The sequence below is a fragment of the Apium graveolens genome, chromosome 3, assembly GCF_009905375.1.
Source record: "Apium graveolens cultivar Ventura chromosome 3, ASM990537v1, whole genome shotgun sequence".
Classification (NCBI taxonomy): domain Eukaryota; kingdom Viridiplantae; phylum Streptophyta; class Magnoliopsida; order Apiales; family Apiaceae; genus Apium; species Apium graveolens.
Window position 1 is genome coordinate 15,438,433 of NC_133649.1, and position 26,093 is coordinate 15,464,525.

The window sequence follows — 26,093 nt, forward strand, 5'->3', positions numbered from 1 at the left end:
TATTATTTTATAAACGATTCACATATGTATTCGTTCTAAATTCATTGACAGATTCCTTCATCCTACGATTAACAATCATTGTCAAAATCAATTTGTCTTTAACAGCCCGTCTCTATTTATGTTTAGTTTTGGTCGAACAATGTTCTAATAATAATCTCAATTAATTCTACCGTTAAAAATTATTTTACATTTTTCGTGCTCAGGTCCACTAACTTTAAAAACGTTGTTTTTCTTGAATATAATCGGTATAGTGGATATATCTCCTCAAAATAATAAATGTAAAATTAATATAGAGTACTTAATTGTTAATATAAATAATGAAATTGTAATGATTATATGTAATAATGATAAATTAATACATGTACATAAATTACATACAATTAATACATGCGCATTAACTATAATATCAATACTATATAATAATGTGGGGGCAAAATAGTAATTTCAGCATGAATAAAATGTCTCACAAACCTCGGTTGCTCTATTATATATATAAATAAAATAATAGATTGGTAAATTCAACTGGAAAGTCAAAATGTTGGTTTTTCCTTAAAACACCAGAAATATTATCTATGTATTGGGCTATAACAGGCCCGAGAATAATGGGCTTTTGGACAGACAATTGAAGTCGTTATAAACAGTTAAAATAACATTTTATTGGGCTAGTATCAATGGTTAGGAGAAGAGTAGAAGAAGAAAGGGAAGCAAAGAGATCAACCAAATCACAGCTTGCTCGGTAATCATCGTCATCTTCTTCCTCAATATACATGCAATCCTATCATATTTCCTCTTATTATTTGTATCCATACTTCATTTTAGTTCAATCTAGCTTGCAATTTCGAAACCGCTTCTTAATGATAGTATTTTTTTTACTAATCGTGTAATTTCTTCTCCTGATCGCTAATATAGATTTTATAATTTTTTTACCAGGCGTTTGATTTTAATTCGGTGTTAGACATAAACTTAAAGAAAATTTAAAATTCGGTGAAAAAATGGGGGTGAAACAAGCATTAAGAAGCCTGGATGCATTTCCACGTGCAGAAGATCACTTGATGCAGAAAACTCAAACAGGCGCTTTTGGTATATATACACACTTCTCTGTCGAGACTACATTAATTGTTTTTAGGAAATTGAGTTATTAGAATTGTGTGATTGATAATGTTAAGTGTGTAGATTGGTTCACACTGTTGCCGATATTTCGTTCGTTGCATGATCTGATGTAATTATGCTTGTATTTTGTTGATTAAGCACTGCAAGTGAAATTAGCGTCTACGTAAATTAGTAGCTGAGTATTCGTCGGTAGTCATAAACGGAATGACATGGAATTATTTAGTTTCTTCAGCAAAGAGTTCTGTAAAATCATTTTGAGACTTTTTAGTACGATGTTGCATTAGTCGAATGGCTTCAGGTGCTTATTAACAATGGTGTGAGTGTGGCGTTTAGTGACATGATATATTTGAAGTGCAATGTGTAGTAAAAAAAGACAAGGAGAGTAAATCTGATTGATGATCAAGAAAAGAAGCTTACATATGGATTACGCTTACACATGCATTAGGAAAGAAAATTCAGTCAATTTTTAAAGGTATGATTCTCTGTGGAGGCAATGTCTGAGGGTATCTTTATTAGCTTATTTCGATAAATAAGTACGTCATAATTCGTACTAATGTTTATTGTTCAGTACTTCAAAAAGCAGGGTCTGTGTTTACAAAGCTTTGCTGAGTCTGTAAAAATTGCAAGAAAAATGTTGTAGCCCTAAATCCTAATAACTAGAGTGAAGAACCCTAAAGTCATATACGTACATCTTAGTGCAGCAGGAGGTTATATTTCCTGTCCTAGCTTGGATCAAATAACTGTTTTTACATGTGGTGTGTGTATATTCTGAACATATGTGTGTGCACTTATATTCTGATGAGAAACAATACAGCATATTTGTATTTAATAACTTGATACTAGAGTCAACTGTTTGCTTCTAACACGAGTTGTATCTGATTAACTAGTATCTGTCGTTGGCCTGGTGATAATGACCACATTGTTCGTACATGAGCTAAGGTATTATCTGACAACATATACGGTTCATCAGGTATGTCATATAAATAATCACTCTGTAACTCGTTGGTTCTTTTCTGTCCTGACCTCAATGCATAATCAGAGTATTTAGACCATTAACTTGGATTTTCATTTTGGCTCCTTCCTTAGGATGCATCAATAATATTTTGTTCTTACAGTGAAATGTGATGTCTTCACAGATGTCTGTGGACCTGAAACGTGGAGAAACTCTTCCCATCCATATTAATATGACATTCCCATCATTACCATGTGATGGTTAGATCGATTTATCACTAACTTTAGATCTATCCTTTTTTTTATGAATTGTTCACCTTTACTCCTCTAGTTTTCTTCTTTTTCTCTCCCCCTTGCCCCCACACACACAACCGTAATTACGTTATTATATGGTATATATGTTGCAGTTATAAGCGTGGATGCTATAGACATGTCAGGGAAACATGAAGTTGATCTTGACACAAACATATGGAAAGTAAGATGTTTATTTGTTTCTCCTTGGGTTTACCTTCTTTTTTTGTTTTAACAAGAAATCCAATGTAAGAAACTTGAATTTGTTTGAAATAGGCAGTGGGTAAATAAAGTACTGCATTGTATACTTACATTGTTCAGCTAAGTTACAGGCATGCAGTGATGAACGAGTACATTCTTTGGAAGGGGGAAGATCCGTTTACATACAATTAATAAATACAAAAACAGAAACTTTATTATGTTACAACTTGCGGCAAAAGTTTTTACGCCACAGTTGTGTCACTGTCCTCGTCTCGTGGCAACAAAAGATTACATGATACACCACATAAGAAGGCAGTGATCCTCTTCAGTGGGGCCAGATAATAAACTCATTGATCTTTTTAAGGTAAACAGGGTAAATTAATCCTTAAAAAATGTTGGATAAACATTGCACTAATGCTCACGAAGACATCCTTTTCCACATAACAACCTAAACCGATCTAATTTCTAACCGACCCAACCTGATGAACCGAACTTTAATTGGGTTAAAAATTATTAAAACCGATTTGAATGGGTTGGGTTCGGTGTTCTAAAAAGCGGCTGATTAACTGATTAATCGGCAATTGGTCGATTAATCAGAGTTCGAACGGGTCCCGTCTCGATTAACTGAAAATCGGGTCAAAGTACGGTTTTTAAAAAATCGGTCAAAAGTCGTCCGATTTTGGGTTATGGTTAGGGTTTTGCGTCTAAACCGTCCAACCGGACCCATGGGCATCCCTATTATAAGCTAATAATTAGTATCCATGCTTAGATAAATCTCGGGGTGAGTGAGATACTAGGAAGTGCGATGTCAAAGGGTAAGCCCTCACCGTGGCTATCCAATCACGATTGTCTTAATAGTATTATTTAGTTGACTTTCAAATTCAAGATAAACTTAAATGTTATAGATATTTTACATTGAAAATAGTAAAAAAGGCAATAATAAGCTAAAAATTTATAGTACTACAATTTATGTTACCATTATTTTTTAGTTACATTATCTACTAATGATTATTAATTTATGGTTAAAATTTGGTCAAATTGGCCTTTAAATATCAAAATAAGTCAATTTTTATGGGATGGAGGGAGTAATTATTTTATTTTGAGTGCTTAAAGTATTTTCAAATATTTAACTTATATCATATATGAATTTTCTAATTTGGACATTCTTTCAAAATAATAATATATTATGCTAATTATGTGTTTTTTTATTACTATAGTTCTTCTCATAAACTCGGTAATACATGATTAGGTCCAGTAATTACAAAAATGCCCACCTTGTATATGAATTTAAAATATTTTTTATCTCACCTAAAGGTGAGTACCCTATTTTGTATATTAATAAACTAGTTTACTAAGTCGCGCTTCACAGTGGCCTTTTAAAATAATAATTTAATTTTCTTCTTTTACATTTCCTATTTGATTAACGAATCCTGAATAAATATAATAAATCTAGAAGTCTAAAATGTTGAAGGTAAACATGTTTAGTGCAATGAGCCGCTCTCTCATTGTTTACAAATTTAATATTATAAATTTATAATTTTTAATCAATAATTAATTTCATAGTACCATGAAGTTTAATTTATGTATTTTTTAAAACTAACTTCATAATTTATTTTTTGAGGTAATTAACTTTTGACTTGAAAATAAAGTTTAAGATAATAATTATATGGTAAAGAAAGTTTATGATAATAATGTGATGATAATTTGAGTTGAGAGAAAAGTTTATGAATATGATAGAAATTTTTTAGGAGAATAATAAGATAGTAATTTGAGTTAAGAGGAAAGTTTATTAAAATGATTAAGAAAATTTAGGAGAATAATAAGATGGTAATTCGAGTTAAAGAGAAAGTTTATTAATATGGTAGAGAAATGTTTGAAGAATAATAAGATGGTATGGTAGAGAACTCTAGGGGAATAATAAGATGGTAATCTGAGTTAGAAAGTTTTGGAGAGTATTAGGTAATTGAGATTTTTTCTATTTAATATTTCAAGAATTTAAGAAAATTAGAAAAATACATCAGAGACAATTAAAGAATTTTTTTATTAATATGGTGGAGAAATTTTTGAAGAATAATAAGATGGTATGGTAGAGAAACATTAGGTGAATAATGCGATGGTAATCTAAATTTAGAGGAAAGTTTAGGAGAATATTATTTAACTGAGATTTTTTCTATTTAATAATTCAAAATTTAAGAAAATTAGAAAAATACATCGAGACAATTTGAGAGGCGCCACCTCACCGCACTTGTCTTCTCCATTATATAATTATATTGATGATATTGATGGTAATTTAAATAACTTAGAGTAACATCCATTGAAAATTTATATTTTATTGCACACTAGTGATTAGAGTTAAATTCTCATGATTAATACAAATAATAAAGTGTTAAATTACAATGAAATCATTTTTTCTCTTTAAATTTTCTTATGTATTATACAGCGGGTAGTGGGTATTTTTTAAATTTGAGTCGGTGGCTTTCTGTAAGAAATCCTCTATAATGAAACGTAAGAGTACATTGATAAAAGCAATTACATATTTAGATTGCTCGAATTTTAAGCAAACTATGTGCCTTGACATTAATATATACAAGTAATATTGGCATGTTCTATTTGTTTGTGAAAATTTTAATTTCATCTTTAAAATATTTTAGTTTTTGTATTTTGTGACCCTTAATTTCCTTAATAATACGTGCCCAATAATATAAATATCATCTATGTTTACCCAAAAATGTATTATTGATTTGGAGAGTTTCTGCAGCTTCGCTTGAACAGAGATGGCTATATTCTTGGTACTGAGTATTTGTCAGACCTTGTAGAAAAGGGACACACATCTCACAAGCACGGTATTATTCTGGTGTTTATGTTTTTTTAAGTATTTCTTTCTGTTTTAGTTTTATAATATCAAAGTTTAATGAATATTTGTAGTATGGTTAGAGATCTTGTTATGTACACTAAGGAGACTGTTAAAAATTAATTTGGTGAAGGGAGCCTTCTTTTAGGTATTTATTGTTAGTTACCTTACGGTATTCTTGTGAAGTTTCCAACATATTTTTAGTCGAAATAATTTTTTTTTTCTGTTTGAATTGAAATGTATATACTATGATTGGCTGGATTCCTAGATGAGGTCAGCGAGATTTTAATATGTATTGTTTTCCTCACTGATTTTTATTGTAATTATCTACATCAACATATTGCTTCCCGTACTTCTAAATTTTATACATGACAACAGAATTGAAGTATATAATATCATTGTCAAAAAAAAGGGTATATAATATGAGGTAATCAAAGAAGGGCAAGAATCTTCAAGTTAACCAAACAAGTTCAATAACTGCCCCACAATTTATCTTAACTTCTTGCTGGTGCTATTGTTTGAAATCAATCTTCTTCTTTTGTTCAAAAAGCTGGCCTAGTTATGTGTTACAGGTAAAATTTTACTGCACAATACATATTGATGTGCCTTGATAAGTAATTTCCATTTCTTGAATTGGTTAGCATTAAATTACCATTTACTCTGATAAACATATTTGTACCATAATCAGCAAATAAATGAAATGTATTATTTTTATCTCAATCCCGCACTCTAGTTAGCTCGTTCTTGAAAATAATTATTTGCTCTCTTTTTCCCCTCTTTTATTTAAAAAACACAGACGCATTGAATCTAAATAAACCATAGCTTTTCTGTCAAAAAAAAAGAAAAAGAAATACATAGCTTTAGTATAGAGTTTGTTAATGCAGTCCGTATATGTTCAGTTATTCATCATGTTGAGCTTACTTTTGTTTGAGGTCCTCAATTACTTTTGGCAATATAATGAATTGATATATATAAATATTTAACTCATGGATTGCATTTAATCAGATGGTGACAAAAGTCATCACGAGGACCTTAAATTGCACTTTGATGGTTTGGATGAAGGGGGTGAAGAGACAGTTAAGGATGTGAAGCAGGCATTACAAAATGGTGAAGGATGTCGTGTGAGTTTATAGCACCTTTGACCTCTGAATTTCTCAATCTTAAATAATGACATGCTGACATTTATCAACATATTTATATGTATTTTTGGCAGGTATACGGGGTTTTGGATGTCCAAAGGGTTGCTGGAAACTTTCATATTTCAGTTCATGGATTAAATATCTTCGTTGCTCAAATGGTCAGTTTTCTTAAGCATTAATGTGCCGGTGACTTTAGTTCCATGTCAAAAGCTAGTTTGTCCCAAGCAGATGCATGTGATGACTTGAAAATTCTCACATATATAAAAAGTTGGCAATTATTGTATAAAGTATTATTTAAGAATTTCAGAATAGTTAAGAAACACACTTGTTGGTTTTATGTCACTGAATGTGTTACGTTATTTACTTGGTGTCTAATTATTCTATTATTCTAATGTCCTTAAGTTTGGAGGGGTGTAAATATTGATTTGATAACTCTGTGGATGGATGCAGATGCACTTTGTAGATTCAGTTAAAACATTAAGGAGCATTTATTTATTGTCAACTAAGAAAGTTAAAAAATTCCGGGTAGATTAATTACTGACGTTAACTAATGGGCAAAGTAGTATTGCTAAGCTAGAAGTTGTTCTTATTCAGAGGTTCTTGGAACTCATCAATCATTTAAATGGGTATTAGGTAAACTGCAAATCTTAAAAAGGAACTGGGAAAACCTCTTTAGGGTTTGTTTGGTTCGCAAGTGGTTATGGGTTGGGAATCAGGAATTAGATGAAGAAGGATATTCACCTGATATCAGTAGTGGAATGAATATTCTGTTTAATTTAAAATATTGTATTGGTATAAGTTAAATCAATTTTTAATCGGCTTAAAGTTTATTATTTCATATATATATACATATATATATATATTTATATCATTAGTATGAAGTTTATTATTAGTATAAATTTTTTGAAAAATATCATTTAATTTCCAAGGCTGTCCTTTCTTTTGAAATACTCTTTTTTTGTCACTTATTTAAATAACAAGGGGGTACAAGAGGAATGTATGTAGGCTATCAAAAATATAAAACATGAACAACATTTTTTGGAACAAGTGATAATGGAAATTATGGACGAAAAAAACAGGACGAGTATCAAATTTGTAGTTTATATATTGTATAACAATTTTAATTTTGTACTGTATGATACTGAAAGACATACATGTATATAATATGTTAACCCAAAGTGAGTTATTTCGAAAACTCATACCTTATGAGTTTGAGGATCAGGTATGAGCTTCAAATTTTTTATTTACCCAACCAAACGCGTTGAATGGGTTAATTATGAACATAACCTATATATGATACCTGAATAGAACATTCCAAATGACTTGTTAATTAACAGAAAAACTAATCGGTTGGCTCACAGATATAATCCATATGATAGTAATAGCAGAAAGGCATGAAAGAAGCAAAGTATTTATAGCAAAAGCTAATAAACATTAGCATTCAGGAAAAGTTAAACTAAAATATACCACAATGATAGCCTAGCAAATGAAGAAAGGTACGAAGATAGAAGGATCACATATGTAATTAGAGTAGCGCTAGGTTCCCCAAAAATTTTCCCCAAATTATTTACCAAATGATGTGGCAAACACATGGCATGTTTTAATTTGTGGACGCATATTAATGCACGCGGGGTCTCATTATGTTTAGGAAAGTTGCTATTTACTACATGACACATCAGCATTTGGGGAAAAAATTTGGAGAACCTAGCAGTTCTCATATAATTATAAAAACACACGCATGCCTACATCACACATATAACCAAAAGCTCTTAGGTATGAAAATAATTAGAGAAGTAGAAAAGAGAAAATTACAATACGATACAGCCGAAGTTGTACCTTTTGTGCCTATTTTAAATTTACCCAGTTTGTAATCTTTTTTTTTTAAAAAAATTCTCATACTCTATTCTTTATAAATGCTTAAGATCTTCGAAGGAGCTACACATGTGAACGTAAGTCACATAATCCATGAGTTATCCTTTGGGCCAAAATATCCAGGAATTCATAATCCTCTTGATGGGACATCAAGAAATGTTCACAAAGGAAGTGGAACTTTCAAATACTACATAAAGGTTAAATTTGTTTATCCTTTTTATGCTTATCTAATTGTTTTCAACTGCAATCATGTAGCATGTATCTTTTACATACATATGGGAAAGACTATTGCTATTATGTCCTCACTTTACAAACTCAATGGAGTTGCTTTGAGCTTCTCTACTTGTATTTCTTGACCTGAATTTATTATATGGTTACATGCTGAGTGAATGAAAATTTAGGAAATTAAAAGCGACATAATTGCTTCATAAACACATAATGATTCAAGGGAGCGGATAACAGTTCTGTAAGCCTTTTGTATTCCATATCCACTTTAGATGCACAAAAGAATTGGCACAGATAGGACCTTGTGTACATCATTCTTCTTGAGGAACTGAACTGTCGCTACCACTGTAAAAAAAAAACTGTCGCTACCAGGTGGACTTAAGATTCTGTTCTATGTATGGTAGCTTACAACATACTGAGTTTTAGGAACACCACTTCTAGTCAAAAGATTCAGAATCCGCCTATGAATTTCAGATGGCCAAAAACTTTAGTCTGTTACTAAAACTCAGTATGTTATATAATAATAACACAAATTTCCTTCTTTCTTTTGACAAACATATATTATTGCTAAGGGAAATAATATAGCTTGGCTTGTTTGAAAATGACATCAGTATTTGTGGTTTTGCGGAACCATTTGACACTGGTATTATAGCTTGAGCATCTGGAGCTCAAGTACGAGTTGATGGAATGTATCCAATATATATCTTCAATTGCCTGCATAGGCAGGAGTACAGTAGCTTTTATGGTTTGCATCAACTCGTCATTGTACAACTTCGTAGTAAAATGTTAGCGTACAAGTATCGTTGCCGAGCACTTCTCTTTCTCTTATAATCTTTAAACATACATTTAGGAGGGCCAAAACATCTTTCATCCCCCCCCCAAATAAGTGCTAAAACATCTTTGGGGGCTAAACTGTGACATTTGATTCCAATTGCTCTGGTGCAGGTTGTTCCAACTGAATATAATTATTTATCAAAAGAAATTCTACCTACAAATCAGTTTTCTGTTACTGAATATTTTTCCCCCATGCACGAGTTTGACAGGACATGGCCAGGTTTATTTATTAATGTCTATATATTTATTTATTTTTTCAATTTATTTGCCGGCAGAATAGATTAAAATTTGCTAACATTTTGAATATTTAATCCAGCTGTCTACTTTTTGTATGATTTATCACCAATTACTGTGACCATCAGAGAGGAAAGACGCAGTTTTCTACACTTCATAACTCGTCTATGTGCAGTACTAGGGGGTACATTTGCTGTAACAGGTTGGTTCTGTTCTCTCTTTGAACTATCGAGATAATTATGTACTCTATATACGCTTCCTCCTTTTTTCAAGAAAAAGAGTTAATCTAACATGAGCCCAAAGTCATAGTTGTGTCGTGATCATGTTGTATACAAGAGATTAATTATTGTTAGAAAATATCTCCATGCTATCTGTTTGTCTTTAAATATAATTGCTGCTAATTATGATACCAACAGTGAATGATATTGAACTTATAATTTATTGGGAATATCCGAGAGTATGACTTGACTGGCCAAAAAAAATATGAAAGGCTATATTTCTAAACAGAGAAGGTTGAAGTGAGGAATAGGTTTTACGTATTTGACCAGTAATGCCGAAGACTTTGAACTGGGGAAGAGATACTCAAATTGTTGTATTTATAATCCTCACAAACCCAAGTCCAAAGAAGCTGATTCGCGAAGGTTATGGCCATGCATAAGCTAGGTGTCGTGTCAGTGTATCATTATCAGTTGTAATTATTATTAAGACAAGTATTTTATAATATTTTAATATTATTAAACATAACACAAGCGACCTGGATTACATATTAAATTCATTACAAGCACATTTATTCTTTTAGTTATTTATTTAAATTGACTCGGCAATGAATTAAATGGACAACTGCAGGTGCAGTAGCCGTACACATTTAAAAATTCCTTAACAAACTAACCTGATGCCTATAACAACTAAAAAGAAAATATTATTAGTTAACATAAAGAACATTATCTAAACATTAATAATTATAAAACCATGTTCCAGAACAAATGCTAGTGTGTAGCGTGTAAACATGGCAGCACAGAATTATCTAGATAACTTAATAATTAATTAGTGAATATGAAACAATTACTCCTATATTAATGATTCTAAAACATAGCTCATGCTTCATAACTTCAGATCATTACATATTTACACGAGATTGTACCATAAATAATTATACTATTAAATTCAATTCTAACTCAGCGTAAAGCTATGTCCAACTTAGCTAAAAGGTAAAAAGAATCCGACTCACAAGACCGGGAATAAACAACACAGCGGGGTCGGCTACACAAATATATATAATTAATCATTGAACGATTATAATAATAGGTCAAAGAAATTGTCTTACTTGTCTGCTGCTAATTTACTAGACTGCCTCTCTCGAACTTCTAGTTTGCGGCTCTGTTTTTTTTATCTATGTTTCTCTATACTGCTTTTAAGAATTTCAAATTACCTATATCAACGGCTGTAACAACAGAGCTGTGATTTGGAAATACGCCAATTTGACCACAATTAGTAGGTAATATGATTTCGTTAACTTTTGAATTCCAAACGTTTCAATTAGGGGTCATTTCATAAAGATTGAAGGTCATTTATTCGAATTGCTCTCCATTTCTAAGTCATAGCCTTCGTGGTAGCTTCATTGATGTTACCTACCAAATAAAAGGCCTGAGAGGACCTTTTCCTAGTACGAGAGGATCGGGTAGGACGCCCCTCTGGTGTACCAGTTATCGTGCCCACGGTAAACGCTTTTTGTTTGTATTTTTTTGAATTACAGCTGAATTTCATATAACCTGCTAACTCACCTAATGCGATTAGGATTCTGAGAATTTTAATAGAATTAAATCCAGCTATTTAAATATTTTTTAAATTCTATTTCTTCTCTTATTAGTATATACAGAATAATATATATCCGTATTTTAATGTCTTTAATATTATTTAAGTTTCCCGAATCTTACATAAATATTCTCCGTTCCTCGTCAATTTTCAATCTATATACAATGGCAAAAAAATAAAAACCGTTTGAAACTGCTTCTTTCGATTCGTTTAATTGTTATTCTTAACTTTTTGAAAATATCAAAGTATTGTTCTATATTTATACTTTTTCGCTATTAAAAATAACCATTAATCATTTTACAATCATTTTCATATATTATAATTAACTTAAAAGTTACAATGAAGTACTCCATATTACTGTTTCTAAGCTATGTTTCTAATGTTCAATTGGTTCATGTGAACATGACAGACTGTAACTATGATGACAATCAACTAGCAAACGTGTAACAGAATGCATATACAAGACTAGAGCTGGCAATATGGCTCTAAATCCAAACCAATCCGGTCCAAAATATTGAATTTGGTTGAACAGAAAATCACACTTATATAAATGGTTTGGATTGGATTCAAATCACATATTTTCTAAAAAATCTGGATTCAAATATGTGATATCCATATTACGAACCAAATTGTTAAATTTTGCAACTACGTCTGCAAACATATACACTGAGTAGCTTTAATATTCATTTTCAATCTCTGACCCCATCCTCCAATCTTCGGTACTTGACTTTTTTATTACTGACGGACTGAACTGAACACGGAGGGATAAGAATATACTTACATGGACTATGTATGTATTAGACCACTTGTTTCTAAGCTCTGTAGTAGAAGTCATTCTGGGGACCCACTTTTATTTTAAATAATAAGAGTGTGTAGTGCACTTGTAAATGTACGTCAATGTAGTGAAAGTGTATATAAATTATCTGAATAAATGAACACTGTTTGTTACTACCTCCGTCCCATGGGTTCTCTACGTTTACTATTTGCACGTATTTCGAGGCTTCTATAAAATATAGTTTGATAATGTTTTTTTTTTGTTTTTTTAAAGAAATGTTTAAACATAAAACTTTTATTCAGAAAAAAAAAATTTAAAAAAATATTGTGGAGTTATGCTTTAAAAGAGTATTGAAAAGCGTGCCAAAAAGTAATGTATATAATTCAATAGGACAGAGGGAGTAAAAATTACGTGATAATTATAAATTATATGTTGCTGATAATTAAAAATTATATGTTGCTGTATGTTCAACAAATTAATATAATTTGATATATAATAAGTCTCTATTACATAACGGATGTATGTATTCAAATTTAAAATTTAATTTAATAAAGTTAAATCCATATTTCAATCCAAATCCATATAAAACCATTGGTTTCAAAACCAAACCAAATTCATATTAAAGAACCGAAACCAAACCAAAACTATATTTCACCAGGTCTAGGATGGGGTCAGAGATTGAAAATGAATATTAAAGCTACTCAGTGTATATGTTCGTAACAAGACATTAGATGCCTGTGATTTCACCTGTTGCGTATCTCCACAAGTGGGACTCAGACTAGGTTTTCTTAGAAATGAATTACATAATATATAATATATAAAAATTGAAAAACATTTAAGGGCAAGTGTTTCATCTAAAGTGGCTTCAGTTCGTTGGTGAGGTTAATGGGGTAGACTAAATACAAAAAAAAAGCGGGTATTCTATTTTATTTTCTGTTTCGTTTTCTGTTTTTCTTTTCACTACATACCCCTAGAATATGCTGATTGGTGAACTTGTCTACATATATTTTCCTTTTGTTTTGCACTATGGTGAAATAGCTGACATATGCTACTACATAACAGGAATGCTAGATAGGTGGATGTACAGACTTGTTGAGGCTGTGGTGAAACCAAATGTTAAGGTTGGATACAGATGAAAGTTAGGGGTCGGAGGCCAGCACTACATTGTTCGCCAAATTTGAGTAACTTGTTTGCCACGAGCAGACATTGATGCTGTTAAGTTGAGATCTAGCATCACACAGTGACACAGATACACAGCCATGGGAAATGTAGCATCAAATGTAGGTTATTTCTGTCAGTTTTATTTTCCATTTGATCCTGTGGGTAATTCCTAATGGCAAGTCACCAGCAACAAACATTATTATAGAAGGCTTCACTTTTTCAAAGCACACAGACCTCTTTTTGCTCTATATAGGTAGTTCTTTTTGGTGGTTAATTACTTTCTGAGTAGTTATGCTGAAACCGCTGATGGATACGTCTAATTGTTAAGTTTACAATTATTTTTTTTACGTTTTAATTAAATGTCCATCCAATCTCCCTCAATTTTGTGCATAAATTTTAATTTCATATGCTCGGAAATCACAATCTTAATTCTTCTCAATGAGTCGTAGCAACAAACCACCCAAGAATTCCTAGTACTATTTAATGATCCTTTAAACTAATCTGTAAAATCATTAGAAATTATATTAAGATTGAGATGGTATAAACTTTGATCAGAGATTAGGATCTCATCAAGTACTTATTGCATTAAAAAACGACGTTATGGAAAGAAAAAAAAGCAGTGTTAATATTTTGAGAAAAACCAAGATTACTACTTTTTAAAAGTTTATTTGCGATTTCACTATTTTTTTGATTTTTTTTATAAAAAACGGTTTGCTAACAAAAACAATTACATATTCAAATTCTTTTACATTTTCTGAAAAATGATTGAATTTTTAGTTGTATCGGTTTACATTTGAGATTGTATCGGGTTTCATCCATTTACAAAATCGTATTCTTGCAAAAGAAATTGAAAATTATATATTTGTAAATAATTTTTTTTAAAAAAATCCTATTTTTACAAACAAAACTTCAAAATAAAGTATTTTTCAAAAAACCTCTCATATTTAACTCACGATTACCTGATGTATACACCAATATGAAAATTTTATATAAAAATATTAGAAGTTTAAAAAGAAAAACGTCCACAAAAAATCTATAAAAGCCAAAATTACCATAACATCCAAAATCGATGACTGCAATACTAAATCTGGAAGATGTTGCCAAAATTATCAATGAGATACATTTTCTTTGGTTTGATTTTCGGAGATATATTTCTAAAACTGAAAAGTTAGGTATATTTCTTTTTACTAATTGATTATAATAGCTCCTATCCTCAGGAGTGCATAAAAACTCAACCGTTACAATAACTCTACGTTGCTTGGGTATATTTTTTTAGAACTGGACATCAGGGCTAAATCTTTTTTTTTTCAAAAAGTTAATATACATTTACTCACCTAGATATTTTTTGAGATATTGAAGACCGAGTATTTGGGTGAATTAAAATTGACGATGGGGTATTTCAGTTAAATTTGTCATAAAAAAATGTTTTTTTGAAAAAAAAATAGAAGATAACATTCTTGAGATACCTGTTGAAAAATGGATACCACTTGATAAAATGGCCATAAGTTTTTGTTAAGCTACAAAAATATATATATGTGTTATTTTTCGGGTGAAGGACAAATTTAGCCTATTTTTACACAAAATTGACAAAAATAACCAATTTCTAAAAAGTTGGTCAACTTTGACCGATGAGATGAGTATCCACTTTATATAAGATACCCAACTGACAGTGGAGTATCCCATATATGAAATACCCAACTAGCAGTGGAGTATTTTATACAAATTGGGATACCCAACTGACAGTGGAGAGCCAAAATTGGTCACTTTTTTCAGAATGGCTATTTTTGTTAAATATTTTCAAAAATATGCTATTTTTATCATTTTTTCTTATTTTTCTGAAATTTAAGTACACGATTTTATAAACAGCTCATTTCAAAATAATACATATATAAAAAATATTTGTCCTAGCAAAGTCTAAACCCATATATATATAAACAGCATTAATTTTTCATTTAAATTTATGCCATAAGTAAATATTTGTCCTAGCAAAGTCTAAACCCATATAAAAAAATTGCGGATAATTCCAACAAGAACCCTAACCAACAAAACCCTAATTTTACAATTTCTTGATCACAGATGAGTACTCTTGTAAAAAGCTCACTCTTTTCGAAGAGAATCAAGCTCGCTTTACTAACCCAACAATCTTTTTCGATTCTTCAACACACCCATCATCTATTTTCAACTGATCACTTCATTTCAGGACAAGCTCCCCAATTTTCCACATTTTTGGGGAAGATATACAATGGTGGCTGTATAAATGTGACTAAAAGTGTGCCTGGTGTTAAAAGAGACTTTCATGGTGGCGGGTTCTTGAATTTCAGGGGATCTTTCGGGTTTTCGCAGTCAGTTCGTAATGTAGTAGAGGAGGTAAGTGAGGAGGAAGTGAAGAAAGGGGGAAGTGGAAATGATGAGGGTCTTGAAATATCGAAACTTGGGATTTCTAGTGAGATTGTTTATGCTTTGGCCAAGAAGGGTATCACTAAGCTTTTCCCAATTCAGGTTTGCATGCCTTAAAGATTATATTTTTTAAATGTTGCGTGATTTTGAAGATTGAATTTTTACTTATTTGTTAGATTAGTGATAATTGAAGTTAAAAAGATTACATTTTGATTTGATATTTGATTCTGGGACATGGTTTTTGTGCTTTTGTATGTATGCGGTAATTGAGAAGTGGTGTTGTAATTAGCCAAGGGTTTGGTTTTATGATCTTCGTATATGTTAGGGACTGCAATTTTTTGTTTTTTAGTATATGGAATAGTAATGTGTAATAATTTTGAATGTATAGAAAGCTGTGTTGGAACCAGCAATGCAAGGACGTGACATGATAGGTCGAGCTAGAACGGGAACAGGGAAGACTCTGGCTTTTGGGATTCCAATTATGGATAAGATTATTCGTTTTAATGCTAAGCATGGGTCTGTCTTTTCTTTATTTGTTTGGATTTTCTTCATGTTGATGCCATGTGTTTTCATATTGCAAATGATGTATAAATTTGATACTATTAATAAATGTTTATTTATAATTTATTTAATAGACAAGGAAGGAATCCCCTGGCAATATGTTTGGCTCCAACAAGGGAGCTTGCTCGTCAAGTTAACAAAGAATTTTGTGATTCTGCACCCAACTTAGAAACATTGTGTTGTTATGGTGGTGTGCCTATTTCTACTCAAATGCAAAAGCTTTATCGTGGCATCGATATTGTTGTTGGCACTCCAGGGCGAGTTATTGATCTTATTAAAAGAAGAGTGTTGGACTTGTCAGAGGTTCAATTTGTTGTTCTAGATGAGGCTGATCAAATGCTTAATGTGGGATTTGCTGAAGATGTTGAGACAATCTTAGAGAATTTGCCACAGCAGCATCAGACAATGATGTTCTCAGCAACAATGCCAAGTTGGATCGTAAAACTTTCTCAGAAGTTCTTAAATAATCCGTTGACTATTGATCTTGTGAGTGTGATACTTATTGGTCTTCCTTTTTTTTTTTGCTAATCTATTTCTATCATCAATATGTAGCGTTGAGGCAGTATTACTTGTATTTTTGTCTTGAATAGTTGCTAATTCGAGTTTGGGTTTAGGTAGGAGATTCTGACCAGAAGTTGGCAGAAGGAATCACACTCTACTCAATTGTGTCTGACATGCATGAGAGACCTGCAATTATTGGGCCATTAGTAACTGTAAGACAGTATTTTATTTCCTAGTGCAGTATCATTGGCTTCATTGAAAGCAACTTGTTTCTATACTTGCAGTGAGTTTAATAACTTCGTAAGCAGTCTAATTGGTCGATTTTATTACTTTTAACTTGAATTTATATTGGTTCCAGGAACATGCAAAAGGAGGTAAATGCATTGTTTTCACTCAAACAAAACGTGATGCTGATAGATTGGCATATTCCATGCAAAGGAACTTTCCTTGTGAAGCTTTGCATGGAGATCATTCTCAGAATCAGAGGGAAAGAACACTTTCAGGTTTTTGTAATGGTGAATTTAATATTTTGGTTGCCACTGATGTTGCTGCTCGCGGTCTTGATGTACCTAATGTTGATCTGGTGAGTCTAAACTCTGACGAATGGTATCGACATGTGTGAATATTTTAATTTAAGTATAACTTTCCAAAAGCATGGGTGAAGTCAAACTTGTGAAATGTTCCATTATAAGTTTCATTGTGAGAAGCATCCTGATAATTGAAATGTATGAAAGTTTCAACATTCCTACAAGTGTTATTACTGAAGTTATATTAAACGCACATGAGGGAGCTGGATACCGGAGTAGGCTGACTGAATTGATTTGTGTCATGTGTTTCTCCTGATGTTGTGACCTAAGTTCTTTGTCATCTAATCTGTCTCTTGGTTCACCCCTTCCTCCTTAAGAAAAATTTGGTAATCTGTGTAATACTACTATACTAATATTGCAAGGGAAACTAGGTTGATACTTGAATTCTCTTGGTCAAATATTGTAGACGACATTCACATGATTATCACATCTTGACATTAAGTTTAGAGTAGTAATTTGTGATGATCAAGTTTCAAGTTAAGAAGAACTTCTGTGATTGAAGTTGCTATCCTCTAACAATAGCTTATCTTATTTTAGCTTTAAAGTTTCCTGTCTATTGGATTATTATTGCCACCTGGTTTCTTTTAATTTTAATTATTCAAATGAAACTTTGTTGTGTTGTCCAGGTGATACATTTTGAACTGCCAAACACTTCGGAGATGTTTGTTCATCGATCTGGCCGGACTGGTCGGGCTGGGAAGACAGGAAGTGCAATTCTTATATATTCATCTGAGCAATCAAGGGATGTTAAAGGCATTGAACGGCAAGTAGGTTGCAAATTTGCAGAGGTAAAATGCTAATGTATATCTACTGTCTATCTCTGCTGATGCTTCTTTTTGTCAAATTGTAGGCTAATATGAAACCTTGTTTTGTTGATGTTTTTTTTGTCAAATAAATTATGTCCTTTTTAAATGAGGCATTCTTTTCTTATTATTACACCATGCGAGTCCCTTCTCTTTTCTTCTTAAATTTTAATTTTTTATAAACTGATACTCATGCTTTACCTCATATATGTAGCTTCCTAGGATTGCGGTTGAGAGTGGAACCAGAGACATGTTCAGGGACACGGGAAATTTTGGTGGACAGTTTGGATCTCTTGGAAGTGGTCGATTTGGTAATTCAGGCCGCTTTAATAGTTATGGTGGTTCTGATAGAGGATCTTATAGTGGCCATTTTGGTGGGGATTACGGTCGCACTGGTGGTTTTGGCGGGTCTTCAGGCCGCTCGGGTGGTGGTTTTGGTGGGTCTTCAGGCCGCTCGGGTGGTGGTTTTGGCGGGTCTTCAGGCCGCTCCGGGGGCGGTTTTGGCGGGTCTTCAGGCCGTTCGGGTGGTTTTGGCGGGTCTTCAGGGCGTTCGGGCGGTTTTGGAGGGTCTTCAGGGCGTTCCAGTGGTGGTTTTGGAGAGTCTTCAGGCCGTTCGAGTGGTGGGTTTGGCGACTTCTCTGGTCGTTCTGGTGATGGGTTTGGTGGATCTGCAGATTACTCAAGGGGTTCAGCTCGTTCAAGTAGTTTTAGTGGATCAGAGCGTGGAGGTTCAGGTGGCTTTGGAAGCAGGGGTGGTGCAGATCGTTCAAGTGGTTTTGGAGAACCTTTTTCAGGTCGTTCAAGTGGGTTTGGTGATTCACGCTCTAGTAAAGACAGTCGTTCTAGTTGGTTTAGTGACTCTGTGGATGACTAAGTTGGCGGCGGTCATGATTCTGGGAGGAAGTTTTTTTGATCCTATAAGAGGTAAGTTTCATAATAGATCAAGTTTTAAAATACGATGTTAACAGATATTATCTGATAGTTTGCTATTAATCTATGCTTCGAAGCCAGTTTGCTTAATTAGAAGCTAGGTCATTGTTTTTATCTTCTAATATTATTATATATATTTGTAGGTCCACGTGAAGCTTACTTATACTCAAAAGGCATATGCCTATCCTTAAAAATAATAACTCAAGAACTTCCTTCTTTTTTAACCTTTTGCTTTACGGGGATCAACCCTTAGCTAGCTGACCAAGCAGCATGTTTGTGTTTCATTGTGCCTAACTTATGAAGGCTATCTAGAATGGGACAAATATAAGAAATTAAGAGGATACTGAGACCGTTAGAAGCTGCCAACAATCGTGGTAACCTAGCTAGTCTGTCATATGAACTTGTAAGAGATTATAGTAGGCAAGTTTCAGTTTGACTTGTAAAATTGATTTTAAATAATATCAAGTGACTGTTTTGTTATATAGGGAATAAGTTTAGGACGGCTGGGGAATAGCCGGGGTAATATTTGACTGTAACAACTTTTAGGTGCAACTGAATTTAGAGATCAGTTGATATAGTATAGGTAGGTCGATGAGATTTTTTATTGTAGTATAGGTGTAAGATTTGACTGTAACGACTTTTATCTAGTTTGATTTAATCTACAATCTTATTAGATTTTGTATTTAAACATGAATTCTGACTGGCCAGCTTAGACAAATATACAGTAACGTTTCCTGGGTAATCCTCTTGATGGCCTTCTGCACTACCCATGTTTTCCTGCATCTTTAAATGCCATGCTTGCATCTTGTAGTTGGATGATTTAAAGCTTACCTGTAGAATTTGTTTATTCCATGACATCAATGAGATCGATTATATTGGACACCTTGACCTAATTTTCCCATTTCCTATTTGACAATTTTTTATCAGGTATAAAGACTGGATGATATGAGGATTGTTGCCGGGAACTAGCTACTTAGATATAATTAGCAATGTTATAGTAAGTATGAGTTTGAAGAGTCGCCCACAGGGTAGTCGCCAAGAGCTTGCTCCTGCATTTGGATTTAGAAATTGAAATAATGATGTAAATATAGATACTTAGCATCATGTAACATGGATCACTAAAGATCCCCGTTTTCTCATTCACAATGTTTCACTTACCACTTGTGAACTTGTATTCGCTACTGGGTTGATGTAATAAAACCAGAAATGTATACGTTGTTGGAATTATGCCTAGGACAAGTTCTTACATCGTGATAAATTAACAGAAGAGTTCGAGCTGTTTGCTTAATGGACAGCGTGAAAACTTTTCAATTAAACGAACCGTCACTACTGAGCCTGCTAAATAATCTAAAGCCAAACACCTATTCGGACAAAAGAGGTACTCTCGGTCGAATGGTGAAAGAAGTTGATGGAATAGACAAGTGGAGTTGATGTAGCTATGTCTAACCGGATTTACTAAAAAAGATTGTATATCCCCTCCGTTTATGAAATTTGACATTTAGCCAGTGTCATGTCTCGCACAGAACTTAGCTAAGCTGCAGCAATGGGTGTACTAATATTTTAAAGAGGATGCAACATTTTGCTGGTGTCCTTTGTCATGGTAACAACACAAGTTAGTAACTTGTTCATATTTTATCCTTCCTTAATTGTGACAAATGTACCTCTGTCAAGATGTATAACTATCCCTTCGTGTAAAAAAAATTGACACTTGGTGCTTCAAATTTCACGTGTGTGTAAATTATTATGCAGGTTAAAAATAAAAACATAGTGACAAATGAATACAGGCTCTTTGGAGTACAGTTTTATCAAAGTCTTTTACTTGTATAAATTTATGTAAACTGTACATGTAGAGTTTGCATGCAGTCTTGATATGAGACAGAAAACAGAGACATGAAATGATCACTTAGCTCTTGGGCTTTTCTGCCGGCCGAGACACAACTCCCTGTCCTTTTTTAACTGCTGCATTAACATTTCTTCATCTTGTTCCATTCTTTTCTTATTACCTTAAAATAATCACCAACTCTATAATAATAATAATACCATGACGATTTCCATATCTGTACACTAGTTAAACAAACAGCATCAGTCAATACGTTACAATTATTGCTTATGCATATATATATTTTGATGAAAGCTATATGCTTCACTCCCCCCTTGTCCTGTTTTTATATTTTCTCTTTCTCCTAGTCTTTCTTATTAGTCTCTTGTTTGTTTCTTGAGTATTAGTGATGAAGAAGAGATATAGAAACGGAGAAGTGTGGGATTTTGAGCATGAAATGGTGATTTCTGGACTTGGTATGGGTCGAGAAGTAATACTTGGGTTGGATGGTGGAACCACTTCTACTGTTTGTGTATGCATACCTATTGTCCCTTTTACCGATCACCTGCCTGACCCTCCTCCGCTTCTTGCTCGAGCTGTGGCTGGATGCTCCAATCACAACAGTGTTGGAGGTGATACACACTTATATTTCTTAAATTTATAGATTCTAATTTGTTTTTAGTTGACGTGGCGTTTTTTTTGGTGTACTTGGAGAATTTCAAGTATGTTATCTGAATTATAATAGTTTTTGTGAAAGTTGATCATATTTGGTAACAACTTGGCAAAGATACTAGTATTGTTTTTTTATATGCCAATCAGTTTGTTAACTTTGGTAACTTATGGAACAAGAAAAAGCTGTTCCAGTATGGCGTTTCTTTTCTCAATGTTGATACATTTTTGTAATACCACAGATGCTGCTGCAAGGGAGACACTGGAACAAGTTATGGCCGAAGCTCTTTCTAAGTCGGGTTCAACACGGTCAGCTGTTCGAGCTGTTTGTTTGGCTGTATCTGGTGTCAACCATCCAACAGACCAGCAAAGAATTTTAAATTGGCTTAGGTTTGACATTTGAAGTCTATATTCGAGTTTTTTCCTTAAATTGATGAAGTACTCAACTATGGAGTACGTTTTTTTTGCTGTCATAGCCCTCTAATATTTTGTGTCTTCATATTTTGAGCTGGATGTTGATATTAGAGTTCAATAACGAAATAAGTTAGGTTTTTGTGCTGGTAGTTTAACGCCAGTTTTTGGAACTTGTCATTTCTGATTGACAAAAGAGATGGCTTAGTCCTTTCCCCCTGCATCAACCCTTTCTATTTCGTAGTCCTTAATACAGCGTTACTTGTACAGATTCAAATATATTTCTTATTTCATGTACAGTGCTATATTTCCGAGCCATGTCCAACTGTTTGTTGAGAATGATGCTGTGGCAGCTCTGGCAAGTGGAACTTTAGGAGAACTTCACGGATGTGTTCTAATTGCTGGTACAGGCACTATTGCTTATGGATTCACGTCGGATAGAAGAGATGCCCGGGCTTCTGGTGCAGGCCCTATATTAGGTGACTGGGGAAGGTATGCATACTATCTTCTTCTGTGCATGTCTATGATAATCTTTCTGGTGCTAATATTGTTGATTAAAAGGATCTTATTTGTTTATATATATCGATTCTGGGTATTCTGGTGTGGTAATAACATTTGATGAATATAAACATATAATTAATATTCGCATACTGAAATAGGATCAGTAGATGTGATACAATTTTGTCAATGCTATTAATGGTTGCCCTTTTTACTTGTAGTGGATATGGCATTGCTGCACAGGCATTAACAGCAGTAATCAGGGCTCATGATGGTCGTGGTCCGCATACAAGTCTGGTGTGTCGTATACTGCAGGAGCTTGATCTTATATCTCCAGATGAACTTATCGGGTAACTACTGAGAATCTCATCCTCGCCATCATCACTTCATATATATGATTCTTGTAAGAATTTTGACAAACAAATACGACAGAAGTACACTTCTGTGTTTAATTTTTTGTTATAATATAGAGCTCTGTTACTAAAAACTTTTAAAATTAGCGGGTATAGTAAATATATCAAAACATATAAGAAAATTCATCGAATCCAGAAATTCTGAAGCTGCTTGATTTTCTAATTATAAATTTGTTGAATTTGATTATAGTATTGTATATAGTGAACCTTAAATAGCAAAGATCATGCTAGTAAGCTCAAGAAATCTAGAAAGAAAATTAAACATTACTACAGAACTGGACGTGGAAAATAAAAATATCAGACCATTTACCACTACACAATCTCTTAACATAATTTGCTATAGAAGGATGATTCTTACCATTGCTTTTTCTGCTGTAGTTCAGGTGGACCTACGCTGACCCTTCCTGGGCTCGAATTGCAGCTCTTGTCCCTGTTGTGATAACTTGTGCAGAAGCAGGCGATGAAGTTGCAAACAAAATTTTGTTAGATGCAGTTCAGGAGTTAGCTTCAAGTGTGAAGGCTGTTGTAAGAAGACTGGAATTGTGTGGAAAAGGTAGTTTGTCAATATTTTTTGGAACTTTCGGCTATATTACATACATATATTGATTATTTTTTTTTGGTGTCAAGGAGCTTTAGTTCTGGATATTATATGTACTGATAGGTCGTCTTTTAGGGTCACACACTCGATAGTCCAAGTCCTGCAATTGTCCCCAGTCCCCGGGTAATCTACTTCATCACTAGAGAATTCTGGAGTCCTTTAGCAAGGGTATACTGATTGTAATTAATAACTGAGAGTGGGGGTAAACTTAATTTAAGGATACTATTACTTCTTTTAGGAGTTCTAAGCTAGACTTACAAGTATAACTAATTTTTGAGGAGTCTGAATGTGAAAGACCTATATGTATAACAACTGGAGCACAAACTCAACCGTACCTAAAATGTTCGTGCATTGTGTTTTCGGTATTGTAGCCTATATGTGTAAGTTGTAACATTGATCAACTTACCTGTCTTGTTCTAGTACTAATAGGAATGCCTCTCTAGTTTCTTGAGCTAATAATCGTGCTACAGAAAAACAACTTATGTTTCTGTGCTTGTAGTATATTCTGAACTACACTAATAAAGTGATGCTCACACTTTGAAATATTATTTTAGATGGAGAGGAGCATTTTCCTCTTGTGATGGTCGGTGGTATTCTTGAAGCCAACAAAAGATGGGACATTGGAAAAGAAGTGATTGCTTGCATCTCGAAGGACTTCCCGGGAGTTATCCCAATTCGGCCAAAGGTACTTGTAATCAACCAAGTACAATTCGCAGTTATCTCTCTTTATCCATTTTATTATTAGCAACACATTTTTCTTGTGATTGCGCTATGAAGGCTTCCTTGTTCTTACACTAAGTTGTGCTGCATTCTTTTGAAAAAACCAGGTGGAGCCAGCTATTGGTGCGGCATTGCTTGCTTGGAATATCCTGATGAAACAATCACGGAGGGCTGCTCTCAGAAGTTAACATTTATGATATGAAATTGTACAGAAACGAAGAACAGGCGAGACCATGAGAATGTGTCAAGATGGACGAGGAATGCGCAAGAGTATTATTATTATTCTTCTGTTTAGGCTTAGTTTTCTTTATCTTGTACTATAATCCAGTATCTTTTAGATCTTTACCATATTTGTGAGATGATTTGCTTTTGTATTCCTAAGCTTGATCAGTTGGAAAATTGTTAACAAATGACCGGGAATATGATAATTATCCATTGTAGTTCCATGTATAAACTCCCTCTTATTCTAGGTACCAGCATGGGTAATGATCTCAAAAATTCACAATCAGGGAAGTGCTAAAATATGACCATTTTTATCATTCAAAAACGTATTTTATATATGCGATTTTTTAATGAAATTATATTTTATATTTTTATTGATTTTAAAATAATTCCTAAAAAATTATTAAAAAAATCATCTTATGATGCGTTTATCTCATAAACACAATTTTTGAATTCGTGTATGTCACTTAAACGTATACAAAAAATACGTTTCTTGCAAAAATTTAGAGGCAAGGGCCCAATTAGAAAAACATGCTTTTTTGAAAAAGCGATAACGCGCAGTTTTGTTACATTTATTTGTGATAATTTGGGACTATCTTGGTAAACAAGCATTATGCCCGTATTACACATACTCTATGATTATGTGTCCGTTTGGGAAATCTTATAACTTATAACTTAAATCGAATAGGTAACTTAAAAGTGATAAGTAGATGAATATTTATAAGTTGTATAACTGTTTGAATAATTTTACTTATAAGTCAAAATTTTTTTACTCAAATAAATTAAAATAAATAATTTTTAAATATAATTATCTTCATTCTTGAATTTTAAGTTAGGTTAACATTTTAAAAAATATTTTTAAAAACTAAAGTTAATAAACAAAATAAAAAATCAAAATAAGTTGAGAAAAAATACGTCATTGCTAACATTCAACTTATCAGCTTATAAGTTATAAATTCAACTTATAAGTTGGGTAGACAAACACTCGTCGATAAGTTGTTGCGGGTTTATAAGTTAATAAGCTCATTTAATAGATTTCCCAAACACGCCCTATATCTATTAAAATTATTTTTTAATGATTATTTTTTACATAAAATAACCAATTTATTAATTGAAATATTTGGATAAATTTTAAATAAATATTTATATTTTAATATTATATACTTATACATATCATATTTGAATAAAATTCAAGTAATCGTGCAATACATACACACATATATCTTAGTTTTGTATATATACATGTTTAAGATATTTTTCTTTTAGAATTTTCAATAAGAACGTTAGTCTCGAATAATTAAATAAAAAATATTTATTTAAGAGAAATTTTTAACGGTAACATCCGTTGATAAGAGCTCTTGGAATTAATCAACATGGTCCCGGAAAACCATTAATCCATTAAGCAAGAGTTAAATTAATTTAAAGGATAATAGAAAGTTATGGTATCAAATAAAAGTGTGTTAAATAACGGTATGTTGGATAAAGATGACAAAATAATCAAACCCGAC

General features: G+C 32.7%; 3 protein-coding genes across 3 annotated transcripts; all 3 read left to right on the forward strand.

Annotated features, from left to right (window-relative positions):
• The first annotated feature begins 659 nt into the window (after positions 1–659).
• On the forward strand, positions 660–13,776 carry LOC141711800 (uncharacterized). The gene is made up of 12 exons (XM_074514480.1): positions 660–736; positions 931–1,080; positions 1,998–2,080; positions 2,247–2,322; positions 2,469–2,536; positions 5,312–5,396; positions 6,410–6,525; positions 6,618–6,701; positions 8,466–8,612; positions 9,586–9,694; positions 9,791–9,910; positions 13,358–13,776. Exons 2-12 carry the CDS (start codon positions 993–995, stop codon positions 13,429–13,431), a joined length of 1,050 nt encoding a protein of 349 aa, XP_074370581.1. The 5' UTR covers positions 660–736; positions 931–992; the 3' UTR covers positions 13,432–13,776.
• A 1,655-nt stretch (positions 13,777–15,431) lies between these two features.
• LOC141711801 (DEAD-box ATP-dependent RNA helicase 53, mitochondrial-like) lies at positions 15,432–20,462 on the forward strand. The gene is made up of 8 exons (XM_074514481.1): positions 15,432–15,955; positions 16,242–16,369; positions 16,489–16,900; positions 17,029–17,127; positions 17,274–17,498; positions 18,129–18,290; positions 18,520–19,229; positions 20,163–20,462. Exons 1-7 carry the CDS (start codon positions 15,533–15,535, stop codon positions 19,177–19,179), a joined length of 2,109 nt encoding a protein of 702 aa, XP_074370582.1. The 5' UTR covers positions 15,432–15,532; the 3' UTR covers positions 19,180–19,229; positions 20,163–20,462.
• A 943-nt stretch (positions 20,463–21,405) lies between these two features.
• LOC141710606 (uncharacterized) lies at positions 21,406–24,774 on the forward strand. The gene is made up of 7 exons (XM_074513175.1): positions 21,406–21,686; positions 21,966–22,113; positions 22,435–22,626; positions 22,854–22,982; positions 23,429–23,598; positions 24,198–24,328; positions 24,471–24,774. Exons 1-7 carry the CDS (start codon positions 21,464–21,466, stop codon positions 24,549–24,551), a joined length of 1,074 nt encoding a protein of 357 aa, XP_074369276.1. The 5' UTR covers positions 21,406–21,463; the 3' UTR covers positions 24,552–24,774.
• The last annotated feature ends 1,319 nt before the right edge of the window (positions 24,775–26,093 follow it).

Excerpts from the sequence above, each read along its gene's own strand:
- LOC141711801 (XM_074514481.1), top strand. The coding sequence starts at position 15,533 with ATGAGTACTCTTGTAAAAAGCTCACTCTTTTCGAAGAGAATCAAGCTC. Across the intron at positions 16,901-17,028 it reads ATCCGTTGACTATTGATCTT|GTAGGAGATTCTGACCAGAA; the intron begins GTGAGTGTGATA and ends GTTTGGGTTTAG. Across the intron at positions 17,499-18,128 it reads ATGTACCTAATGTTGATCTG|GTGATACATTTTGAACTGCC; the intron begins GTGAGTCTAAAC and ends TGTGTTGTCCAG.
- LOC141711800 (XM_074514480.1), top strand. The coding sequence starts at position 993 with ATGGGGGTGAAACAAGCATTAAGAAGCCTGGATGCATTTCCACGTGCA. Across the intron at positions 6,526-6,617 it reads AAAATGGTGAAGGATGTCGT|GTATACGGGGTTTTGGATGT; the intron begins GTGAGTTTATAG and ends TATTTTTGGCAG. Across the intron at positions 8,613-9,585 it reads CTTTCAAATACTACATAAAG|GTTGTTCCAACTGAATATAA; the intron begins GTTAAATTTGTT and ends GCTCTGGTGCAG.
- LOC141710606 (XM_074513175.1), top strand. The coding sequence starts at position 21,464 with ATGAAGAAGAGATATAGAAACGGAGAAGTGTGGGATTTTGAGCATGAA. Across the intron at positions 22,627-22,853 it reads ATATTAGGTGACTGGGGAAG|TGGATATGGCATTGCTGCAC; the intron begins GTATGCATACTA and ends TTTTACTTGTAG. Across the intron at positions 24,329-24,470 it reads TTATCCCAATTCGGCCAAAG|GTGGAGCCAGCTATTGGTGC; the intron begins GTACTTGTAATC and ends TGAAAAAACCAG.